The sequence below is a fragment of the Terrapene carolina genome, unplaced genomic scaffold, assembly GCF_002925995.2.
Source record: "Terrapene carolina triunguis isolate 2854851 unplaced genomic scaffold, T_m_triunguis-2.0 Scaffold23, whole genome shotgun sequence".
Lineage (NCBI taxonomy): Eukaryota > Metazoa > Chordata > Testudines > Emydidae > Terrapene > Terrapene triunguis.
Window position 1 is genome coordinate 22,279,006 of NW_020664374.1, and position 12,458 is coordinate 22,291,463.

At 45.9% G+C, this 12,458-nt stretch overlaps 1 protein-coding gene across 1 annotated transcript in view; it reads left to right on the plus strand.

Moving 5' to 3' along the window:
- LOC113406163 (putative uncharacterized protein CXorf58) overlaps positions 1-12,253 on the plus strand; it is a 34,347-nt gene extending 22,094 nt beyond the window's left edge. Inside the window, exons 7-8 of the mRNA XM_029910954.1 lie at positions 8,395-8,545; positions 10,787-12,253. Coding sequence (XP_029766814.1) covers positions 8,395-8,545; positions 10,787-10,984 — 349 coding nt within the window. The 3' untranslated portion in view covers positions 10,985-12,253. The remainder of the gene's footprint in view (positions 1-8,394; positions 8,546-10,786) is intronic.
- Positions 12,254-12,458: the final 205 nt, after the last annotated feature.

Below are 12,458 nucleotides of genomic sequence, written 5' to 3' on the forward strand. Positions count from 1 at the left end.
GGTCCCACAGTTTGGAGCACGGGGCTGTGAATTACAACATCCACTAGCGCAGTGGTTCTCAACCTTTGTTTTCGCGGACCACTTGAAAATTGCTGAGGGTCTCAGCGGACCACTTAATGATCTTTCCAAATGTTGTTTGTACCGTTAGCTAACTATTGTAAAGCGCGCTGGATAAAAGCTCTATATAAAAAAAAACTTTAATAATAATTAACGGTTTTTTGTTCTACAAATAAAAGCACACAACTCATTTCGATATCAGCAGTCTTACCTTTCTAATGCGATGGCTGTGCCCTCTTTCTCCCGCTGTGGCAGCCCCGGAACTGGGGCTGGGAAGGAGGGGGGTCTCCCCCACCGTGACAGCCACTGAGCTGGGCTGGGAAGGAGAGGGGTCTCTCTCCCGCCACAACAGCCACAGAGGTGAGGCTGGGAAAGGAGGGTCATCTCTCCCCGGAGCCCTGGAGCTGGGGAAAGTCACCTCTTTCTCTGGCCGCTGCAGCCCTGCAGGTCCCAAATTCGCCCCACCCCCTCTTCTCACCCCACTGCCCCCTCCCACCTACGCCCTATTCCCCCCGAAAGCCACCCCCTTACATGTGCATCTTCTCCAGGGTCCAGGCACCTAATTAATGAAGCCATGCCTGCATGGTTCCACTAATTAGGTGGGTGGTCCTTCATTCCCTCATGTGCGGCCGCCCAGGCACGCACCTTAGAACTATCCGCAGAACACCTGAATGGAGCTCGCGGACCCCAGTGGTCCGCGGACCACAGTTTGAGAACCTCCACACTAGTGTGTTGTGCTGTAACTCCCCCATGTGGCTGCTGGTGGCGCAAACTAAAAGATATCTAGTTCATGTTAACATATTCCTCTAAGGACTAAGTGAATGCGAACCAGGACTAAGGCCTGGTCTACACTATGACTTTAATTCGGATTTAGCAGCGTTAAATCGAATTAACCCTGCACCCGTCCACACAACAAAGCCATATATTTCAAAATAAAGGGCTCTTAAAATCGATTTCTGTACTCCACCCCGACGAGCGGAGTAGCGCCAAAATCAATATTGTAATTTCGAATTAGGGTTAGTGTGGCCGCAATTCGATGGTATTGGCCTCTGGGAGCTATCCCACAGTGCACCATTGTGACCGCTCTGGACAGCAATCTGAACTCGGATGCACTGGCCAGGTAGACAGGAAAAGCCCCGCGAACATTTGAATTTTATTTCCTGTTTGCCCAGCGTGGAGAGCACAGGTGACCACAGATAGCTCATCAGCACAGGTAACCATGCAGGCCAATAATCGAAAAAGAGCACCAGCATGGACCGTATGGGAGGTACTGGATCTGATCGCTATATGGGGAGAGGATTCAGTGCTAGCAGAACTTTGTTCGAAAAGACGAAATGCCAAAACTTTTGAAAAAATCTCCAAGGGCATGATGGAGAGAGGCCACAATAGGGACTCAGATCAGTGCCGCGTGAAAGTCAAGGAGCTCAGACAAGCCTATCAAAAAACAAAGGAGGCAAACGGTCGTTCCGGGTCAGAGCCGCGGACATGCTGCTTCTACGCCGAGCTGCATGCAATTCTAGGGGAGGCTGCCACCACTACCCCACCTCTGACCGTTGATTCCGAGGCGGGGGTAATCTCATCAGCCACACCTGAGGATTCTGCGGACGAGGAAGAGGAGGAGGAGGACGAGCTTGCGGAGAGCACACAGCACTCCGTTCTCCCCAACATCCAGGATCTTTTTCTCAGCCTGACTGAAGTACCCTCCCAAGCCAGTATCCAAGACCATGACCCAGTGGAAGGGACCTCAGGTGAATTTACCTTTTAAAATATAAAACTTGTTTTAAAAGCAAGCGTTTTTTAATTATTACTTTGCCCTGAGGACTTGGGATGCATTCGCGGCCAGTACAGCTATTGGAAAAGTCTGTTAACTTGTCTGGGGATGGAGCGGAAATCCTCCAGGGACATCTCCATGAAGCTCTCCTGGAGGTACTCCAAAAGCCTTGCCACAAGGTTTCTGGGCAGTGCAGCCTTATTCCGTCCTCCATGGTAGGACACTTGACCACGCCATGCTAGTAGCAAGTAATCTGGTATCATTGCATGACAAAGCCTGGCAGCGTATGGTCCCGGTGTTTGCTGGCATTCAAGCAACATCCGTTCTTTATCTCGCTGTGTAATCCTCAGGAGAGTAATATCGCTCATGGTAACCTGGTTGAAATATGGGAATTTAATTAAGGGGATAGAGGTGGCCGTTCCTACTGGGCTGTTTGCCTGTGGCTAAAAAGAAATCCTTCCCTGCAGTTAGCCAAGTGCAAGGGGGGGGGGGGGAATTGGCCCTGAGCTTTTCGCGTTTGGCTAGCAGGGATCTTCCCTGATACCAGCCACGCGGTGGGGGTAGGGATAAAGCGATCATCCAGAGAATTGGATGGGGGGGAGGGTTAGTTTGTTTTCTGCTGCTGAAGGTTAATAGGAAAACCGCAGCACTCAACGGGCTTTGCTTGGTATGTGGGAAAGGAGGGTGCAGAAGCCGAAAGACAGTGGCTTACCATGGCCACATGCAAGCCGAATTCTGTTGCCCGGACCTGCGTCTGTGATCTCTAGCAGCAAAGCCACAGGCACTCAATATTAAGAGGCAAAATGCGACCTTGCACAGAAATCACATGTGCTATGTAATGTGAATAGTGTTGGTCACCATGAAAGAGTATAAGCATTGTTCTGTAAAATGTATCTTTTTAAAAAATTCTCTCCTTTTTTCCCTCCCTCCAGCAGCTGCAAATTTTTCAAGCCTCCCTCCTCCGTCCCGAAGGCTATCTCAGATAAGGCGGCGTAGAAAGAGGACGCGAGACGAGATGTTCACGGAAATAATGGAATGCACCCGCAATGAAAGAGCTCATTTGAATGAGTGGAAGGACGCGGTTTCAAAGTATAGGAAAGATGCCAGTGAACGTGAGGACAGGAGGGACCAACGTGAGGACAGGAGGGACCAACGTGAGGAGAGGAGAGATGCTCGAGATGAGAGGTGGCGGCAGGAAGATCAGAGGAGGCAGGATGCAACGCTGGGGCTGCTGCGTGAGCAAACAGACATGCTCCGGCGTCTGGTGGAGCTTCAGGAACGGCAGCAGGATAACAGAGTGCCGCTACAGCCCCTGTATAACCCCCCTCACCATGTTCCATAGCCTCCTCACCCAGACGTGTAAGAACGCGGAGGGGGAGGCTCCGTGCACCCTCCCATTCCACCCCAGTGGACAGCCCAAGCAAAAGGCTGTAATTTTTTTAACCTTTTTTTAGTGGCCTTTTCCTTCCTGCCGATCCTCCTCCCAAACCCCACCCGGGTTCTCTCCCTCTTTTCATAATCAATTAATAAAGAATAAATGATTTTTCAACGATAGTGACTTTATTTCCTTTGAAAGCAAGCTGTGATCGAAGGGGGAGGGTGGGTTCCTTACAGAGAATGAGTCAATACAGGGGGCGGGTTTTCATGAAGGAAAAACAAACAGAAATTTCACACTGTAGCCTGGCCAGTCATGAAACTGGTTTTCAAAGCGTCTCTGATGCGCAGCGCTTCCTGGTGTGTTCTTCTAATCGTCCTGGTGTCTGGCTGCACGTAATCAGCAGCCAGGCGATTTGCCTCAGCCTCCCACCCCGCCATAAAGGTTTCCCCCTTACTTTCACAGAGATTGTGGAGTACACAGCAAGCAGCAATAACAATGGGGATATCAGTAACGATCGCCAGCGACCTTTTAAACGTCCAAACGCACATTCTACCACCATTCTGCACTTGCTCAGCCTGTAGTTGAACAGCTCCTGACTCCTGTCCAGGCTGCCTGTGTATGGCTTCATGAGCCATGGCATTAAAGGGTAGGCTGGGTCCCCAAGAATAACTATTGGCATTTCAACATCCCCAACGGTTATTTTCTGGTCCGGGAAGTAAGTCCCTTGCTGCAGCCGCTTAAACAGAGTAGTGTTCCTGAAGACGCGAGCGTCATGAACCCTTCCCGGCCAGCCCACGTTGATGTTGGTGAAACGTCCCTTGTGATCCACAAGTGCTTGCAGCACCATTGAAAAGTACCCCTTGTGGTTTATGTACTGGGTACCCTGGTGCTCCGGTGCCAAGATAGGGATATGGGTTCCATCTATCGCCCCACCACAGTTAGGGAATCCCATTGCAGCAAAGCCATCCACTATGACCTGCACATTTCCCAGCGTCACTACCTTTCGTAGCAGCAGCTCAGTGATTGCTTTGGCTACTTGCATCTCAGCAGCCCCCACAGTAGATTTGCCCGCTCCAAATTGATTCCCGACTGACCGGTAGCTGTCTGGCGTTGCAAGCTTTCACAGAGCTATCGCCACTCGCTTCTCAACTGTGAGGGCGGCTCTCATCTTGGTATTCTGGTGCTTCAGGGCAGGGGACAGTAAGTCTCGAAGTTCCATGAAAGTGCCCTTACGCATGCGAAAGTTTCGCAGTCAGTGGGAATCGTCCCACACCTGCAACACTATGCGGTCCCACCAGTCTGTGCTTGTTTCCCGGGCCCAGAATCGGCGTTCCACGGATAGAACCTGCCCCATTAACAACATGATCTCCAAAGCACCGGGGCCCGCGGTTTGAGAGAATTCTGTGTCCATGTCCATGTCCTCATCACTCTTGTCGCTGCGCTGCCGTCGCCGCCTCCTCCTTGCCTCTTTTTTTTGGTCCTGGTTCAGCATAAACTGCACGAGAATGCGCGAGGTATTTACAATGTTCATGACTGCTGTCTTGAGCTGAGCGGGCTCCATGTTTGCCGTGGTATGGAGTCTGCAGTGTTCACCCAGGAAAAAAGGTGCAAAATGGTTGTCTGCCATTGCTTTCATGGAGGGAGGGGTGAGGCTGTACCCAGAACCACCTGCGACAATGTTTTTTGCCCCATCAGGCACTGGGATCTCAACCCAGAATTCCAATGGGTGGGGGAGACTGCGGGAACTATGGGATAACTACCCACAGTGCAACGCTCTGGAAATCGACGCTAGCCCCGGTACATGGACGCACACCGCCGAATTAATGTGCTTAGTGTGGCCGCATACATTCGACTTTATACAATTTGTTTCCAAAATTCAAATTCTGTAAATTCGGATTAATCCCGTAGTGTAGACATACCCTAAGTGAATGCGAACTAGGTACGCATTAACACCAGGATGTATATCAGGGGAGTTACAGCACAATGTGCTATTGCGTGCTGCAATCCACACCCCCTTAGTCTGAACTGCAGAGCTGTGTAGACAAGCCCTTAACGTGTAGTGGAGTTGGATCAAGCTGCTTCTTTGGATTTGAATTTACAGCATAGCTGAGAGGCTCTGCATCCCATTAGCAGCCTCTCGAGTCATCCAGTGTGTCATGGTTATCTTTTTAATTTCATAAAAATACAATTTAAAAAATCATTTTCAAAATCAAAACTATCCCTCAATAGTTTGTTTCCTAGGAAGAGGAAAATTGAATATTACTTTTAAACAAATCATAAACATAAATATGTTGATTGTGTTAGGCACTCACTGATATAACAATCTACACTGGAAATGCATACACACACTTAAATAGATGATGGTGCCTGCAAGTCTATCCATTTCTGCTCTCTCATTTAAGAAAGCAATCCTTTCTTTACTATTAAGTGCTACCTTTTATATGACTATGTAACTTTAGGCTGGATTACCATGTTCATGTTACTTTTGACTTTGAGTTTGACTTTCATGTCTTTTTTTTAGAAATTTTTGCTAGTGCATATATATATATATATATATATACTCTGCTCTCTCAAGGATTTGAATATGTTGGCTATTACATTTTTATATAATACTAAAAGTGTGAGTGCCCTACAGACAACTAGTTTCCGCTGAAAAGAGTTTACATTCTAAAACCCAGATTATAAAAATACTGTACTTATTCTCATGCTTAACTTTAAGCATGGGAAGAGTTACATGGAAGTCAATGGAACTACTCCCATGCTTAAAGTTAAGCATGTGTTTAAGTGTTTGCAAGTTTGGGACCTAAATAAATACATCTAGAGAATGGATGGGGAATGTCACAGCAATGATTGTTTCCATCTGTCTAACTGGTTCCATGATACTTTGTTTGTTGTTGTTATCATCAGTTAACATTTCCTTGAGAGGTGGGCTAGGGTTTATAGGCCTTGTTAACTAAATTTGTTTTAAGGTGGTCACCTTGGAGGAGGAGAGGATTGAGGCATGACAGAATAGGCTAGAAAAGGAGTTTTAGTCATCAGGGGCATGTGGAAGAAGGTACAGAGATGAGAGTAGGAAAAGGAAACAAAGGGTTGTTAATCATGTGACTTGGGCAGAAACACGAGTGAGCTAAAGGAAATGAGCAGACAGGTAGGTAATGGGGTTGCCAACTTTCTGATTGCAGAAAACTGAACATCCTTCTCCTGCCCCCTTCCTCAAGGCCCCGCCCCTACCCCACCCTTTCTCCAAGGTGCCGCCCCCTGGTTCACTCCATCTCCTCTCCCTCCATCACTCGCTCTCCCCCACCCTTGCTCACTCGCATGGATCGGGTTGAGGGAAGGGGTATGGGCTCTGGGCTGGGGATGCAGGCTCTGGGGTTGGGCCAGAAATGAGGGGCTCAGAGTGCGGGAGGAGGCTCCAGGCTGGGACAGGGGGTTGGAGTGTGGGGGAGTTAGGGCTCTGCCTGGGGGTGCGGGCTCTGGGGTGGGGCTGAGGGGCTTGGGGTGCAGGAGGAGGCTGGGCCGATGGGTTCAGAGTGTGGGAGGGGGTGCGGGCTCTGGGAGTGAGTTTGGGCGCAGGAGGGGGATCAGGGCTGGGGCAAGAGGTTGGGGTGCAGGAGGACATTCAGGGTGTGGGCTCTGGGTGGCGCTTACCTCAGGCGGCTCCTGGAAGTGGCCAGCATGTCCCACAGGTGCGGCCAGGTGGCTCTGCACGCTGCCTCCGTCTGCAGGCACCGCCCCCATAGCTCCCATTGGCCATGGTTCCCAGCCAATGGGAGCTGTGGAGCTGGCACTGCGGGCAGGGGCAGCACGTGGAGCCTCCCTGGCCGCCACTGTACCTAGGGACCGCAGGGCCGCTTCCAGGAGCCGTGCAGAGCTAAGGCAGGCAGGAAGTCTGCCTTATCCCCACTGCGCCACTGACCAGACTTTTAGCAGCCCGGTCAGCAAGGCTGACCAGAGCCCCCAGGGCATTCCGGTTGAAAACCAGTCTCCTGGCAACCCTAGTAGGTAAAAGCTAAATTATGAAGAAACAGTAGTGCTATACTTCCATTTGTATCACAACCCTGATTTTTAAATAAAGTTTCTCTCCTAATTTTAACAAAACTGAACTAACATGGCCTGAATACATTTGTGTGCTTCTCGGGTTTTTTAAGGAAAGTTTGGTGGTAGACAAAGTGTTGGAGATATAGGAGAGCTTGAAAAACTAGAGGTATTTATCTTTTTGCAAAATGGTGTGGTTTTATGTTTTGTTTTGGTACCTTAACTCCAAGAAAGGTAAGCTAGTTCTAGAAACTCAAGTTTGAAGTATTTGGGTATGTCTACACTGCAGAGAAAAAACCCTGGTACTGACTCTCAGAGCCTGGGTCAGTTGACTCAGGCATGCAGAGCTTTTGCTGTGGGGTTGAAAATAGCTGTGTAGACATTCCTGCTCAAGCTGGAGTCTGAGCTCTGAGACCTTCTCCCCTCTCAGGGTTTCAGAGCCTCGGTTCTAGCCCAAGTGGGATTGTCTACACTGCTATTTTTAGCCCCACAGCCTGAGTCCTGCAAGCCCAAGTCAATTGACCTGGCCTCTGACACTCAGCGCTGTGGGTTTTTCTTTGCAGTGTAGACATACTGCTTCAGTGTAGGCTTCAGTGAGCCCTGAGGCTTCTGACTGTTTTTTTGGAAAGACTATTTAGTTAGGCACAGTCTGCAAAATTGTAACCTCTGTGAGGTCTGGAACATAGCCACAAGAGAGGAACCTTAGAGGCCAGGAGAGGGGATAGTGAGGAAGATCTGTGTGTCAGAAACAACATAATTGCCAGATTGCCTGATGCACCCATTATACCATCTTTAAGGTCTGATGTGTGCACTCCGATCTCATGCAAGCTGTGTCTGGGGACACTAATACCTCTGGGCTCTGCTATGCGGAAGGATTATGGGATGTACTAAGAGAAGTGGGGCTCCTGATATAAAGAAAGGATTCTGAGGATTTAGAACTAAAATAGAATTTTCTATTTTTTAAACATATTCTAACCATTTTTTCCTGAAATAATGGATATGGCTTCATAACTTGCATTCATGTATGTGGTCTAGGAGGTTTTGGTTTTTTTAAATCTTTCATTGGTTTAAGCATTCAGCATTGCAGATCTGACATAACTTTCAAGATGTTTCATATTTAGGTTCTTTACATAATGCTCACATTTTCTAGGTCTCCTACACCTTGTCCTCCAACAGCCACCTCTTCATCTAGGTCTTATCAACCCTCTTCACTGCCTAGACCCTCAGTGCGTCGCTCTCGCCAAGCTCGACAGAAAGTAGCAAAAATGAAAAGAGTTCATGCACTTGAAAAAGAAAGAGAGGTAAATCAATCATTAATGATACAAAATAGAAAATGCACTGAACGTTTTTTCAGGCGAATACTCTACCAAGTCTGTACTGGAAATACTCATTGGCCTGCAATTATAGGCAGGTACCCAAGCAGCATGGGGGAGAAAGCCCGCTAATTCAAATGCAGCCTGGACAAAAAACAGACCTAAGGCATTGCAGGGACTAAAGGCTGGGAGCTGTAGGGAGGTGAGGCAGGCAGAAGAAAATCTGATCAGGAGCGGGAGGTGGGACTGATAGGGCAAAGAGACTGGGAAATAATGGCATAGGAGAAAGTAGAGAGAGATGTGACAAGCAGCCAGGATGCAGGGGGAGATCTGGGCCTAGCTGGATAAAGATACTGAACCAAGGAGCTGTGGGAGGAGAGGACACATTAGATGAGAAGGGCAGGAAGGGAGACTGGAACTGGGAGCCAGTAGAGAGACAACGTGGGCAGGCAACTCGAGGCTGGGGAGGCAGAGAGAGACAAGTCAAGGAGGAGGGAGGAACTGGGACTGGCTGGGCAAGGAGCCGCTGGCAAGAAGCCTGGAGGGGCGAGACTAGGACTAGGAGTAGAAATCTGAGGATGGAGGCTGGGAAGATTAGGTTAAGAGAATAGGACTGGGATGAGGAGCTATGGTGGGGTAGAGAAAGAACTGGGAGAGTGGTTGGAGGGATGGGGCGGAATGGGTCAAGCTGGTGAGGGGAATGGGCAGAAGAGTCTGTACCCGTAGAGCACACTTACCTCCAGAATCTGGACTGGAACCCAAGATTTCTGAGCCTCAACATTCCTCTGCTGTCAGCAAATATCTGTGAAATTCAGCGACAAAATGTCCAATTCTCTTCTAATCCCAGCACCCTCTAGTGCTGGTCCTAATAGAGGATAAAAAACCTACTATTGCTATCGGTTACTCAGCTCAAATGGCAGAGGTCTTTGCTATGGATCTAAGGTTTCAACCCTGCAGCTGTCAGTATAATGTCACCTAATGGAATTGCTGATTTTTTCTGTTTGTTTTTTTAGACATCTAGGAAATTATATACACAAGAGCTATGCTGAAATATTATGTCCAGCACACAAAAGTTAGGAAATGTCAGAATTAAAGTTGCCTGTGAAACCTTAATACACCTCTGTGTGTGTATGCAGTGTGATATAGTATTGAGCTACATGATCACACATATTTTCCACAGGACCCTAGCCTCATTCCTTGCATATGATGGACAGTAGTATCTTTAACTCAGTGGTTAGAGTGGTCACCTGCAGTGTGGAAGATGTGGGTTCATATCTCTGCTCCACATAAAGCAGAAGAGATATTGGAGCCTGGGTCTCCTAATCCTGGGTGAATGCTCTAACCACAAATCTACAGCTTAGAACAATTTGTGACTCTAGCCCTTCATTTCCTTTTGCTCTTATGAAAAAGGTTAAAAATACCCGAAGTGTTTCACTTTGAAGCAAACAAAAAAAACCCAACATTTCATTCAACCCAATTTTTTCCCCAACTAGTTGGAGTCATGAAATTTAAAAAAAAAAAAAAAATTAAGTAAAACCCAAACCAAAAAATTTATTCAAAACACAAAAAAAAAAAAAAAAAAAATCTGTTATTCACCCAGCTCTAATCAAAAGTCTTTCCAGCTCTTCATCATCCTTGCTTATAGCCTTCCCTCCTGACTCACAGTCCTTTGCAGACCTCCTAGCTTGGACTTCTCACCCAGTAAGCTCCTCAGTTAAGTAACAGTGACAAATACTAACAGTTAGAAATAGCAAATCTATTAAACAACAAGGAGGCCGGTGGCACCTTAAAGACTAACAGAAGGTGCCACCGGACTCCTTGTTGTTTTTGTGGATACAGACTAACACGGCTATCCCCTGATATAAATCTCTAAGGTAATGGATAGCAACAACTGAACAGACATACTAATATTTCCTTTATTTCTTAAAACTTAAATACACTTAAATATTTCTTTCAACAGTGGTGTCCAAAACCTTTTAAACGTATCTGTCCTAACATTCATACTCTGAATTAGTAACTGCAACACAATCCTGTCACAGAATTAGCTCCTCTAGATTTGAAAAATGCATGTCTTGGCTTTGCTTTGCATTCATGTAACAGTGAGAAATAGCAAATCTCTAATGTTGAGTTCTGTTTGGTGTATCTGAATTTACTACAAAGCTATATAATGTGATCTGTAGTAGACAATTCTTCCTGCTTTGATATAATAGTGTGTATAATGTTGTTCAGGAACAGAAATTGGATGTTACAAATAGAAGCCACTTCACTGAACATCAAGAAACTATAACTGCACCAATTGAAGACCTTGAGGAGCATTCTGTCTTTTCAGATGAAGAGTGGGAGCATGAGGCAGCTAAATTGTATGCCTGGTCTCAGGCGTTATCTCTTGAAGACATTGGAGAATATTCGCTCACACCTAATTTCTGAATTTTAATAATGGTTATTTCACATTAGCAGTAGTGGTAAACAGAAAACATTTTCAAATCTTTTCTACCCTGCTGTAAATATGTTGCAAATTTTAATCATAGAGAACATGGATTACATACATATAATTGCTTTCACCTTGGCTGTAACAGATTTAGAATTTGAGCTACGGACAGGTTATCTGTGAACATTGTATATTTTGTGTACAATGTATGATTACAGTAATTGTTTTGCTGTGCCATTGTTTATTTCATTTTCATTATGGAATAGTACTAGCTACTTAATGGTGAAGATTGCATCCCACAATAAGCTCAATTTCCAGCCTCTGCTCCCTACTTCCCAAAATGAAACCAGTCTGCCTGAAAATTCACGTGCAGCATTTCATTCCGGGGTAGAATTTTTCTGGGAAGGTTGAAATGAAATACTAACAGCAATTTTAAAGTTATAGGGCCAGATACAGGGCCATATTAAGGTTCTTTTGAACAGCTCTGGGAACAAAGCAACTTAAAACCATCTTAATCAATTATATGAAGATTCTACCAGCAAAGGACAATCCCCAGATGATGTGGAGCCAGCAAGCTAGCTTTGTGTCACAGTTTGCTGGTACTCTCAATGGACATGTCCATGCCCTTTTTCTCGATGAAGAAAGTGCGAAAATGTATAGAATGAATACAACTTTACCCTAAAATTTTATTCCATTTGAAACTTGGACACTTTTTAATTAAACAAAAAATATATAAAATCAACAGGCTATTTCCATTGCAGAACAAGACTGGGCAAAACTACGGTTAGGTGAGTGATGTAAATTTAGTGACTTTTTTTGGTAAGGTGTAGAATTCCTGTAAAGAAAGAAGGGGTTGTTTATTTTGATTTTTAAGTGCTACCTGAACTGCACTAAAACGTACTTCCTGAATGTTTTTTGTTGGCAAATTTAGTTTACTTAACTGTACCTAGAGCTCAGTCTTGTTCCTGTTGGCTTCAGTGGGTATAGTATTGAGCCAATTAAGCCCAATCCAACTCCACTAGGAATCATTGGAGAAATTCACACTCAGTTCACTGGGAGTTGGATCTAGTTCCATGCGGTTTAAGAACATAAGGATTTGTTCAATTAAAAGCTGAAGTTCAATTTCACCAACACCTGTTTTCTCCTCTTGAGTACTGTTTTACAGTGTTTGGGTAACCTGTCACGAAAAACAGCAAGGACAAAAATTATGGATACTTGGATAGTGAGAAGCATGCCTCCCATACTTCACAACTGGCACCAAATGAACACTAAACATCCAAGCAATTGTTTTTATATTCTGGAATATACTGTTGTATTTTGATATTTCATGGATGCAAGGTCTAAGGTTATTTTGAATTAACACTAAACATAGTTTGACTACCTAAACTGAAGTCTCTAATCTGGGGACTAGCTGAAGCATATGATGGTGATACTACTATTGTTCAGCTACAAATCCTTTTACAACTCCTAAAG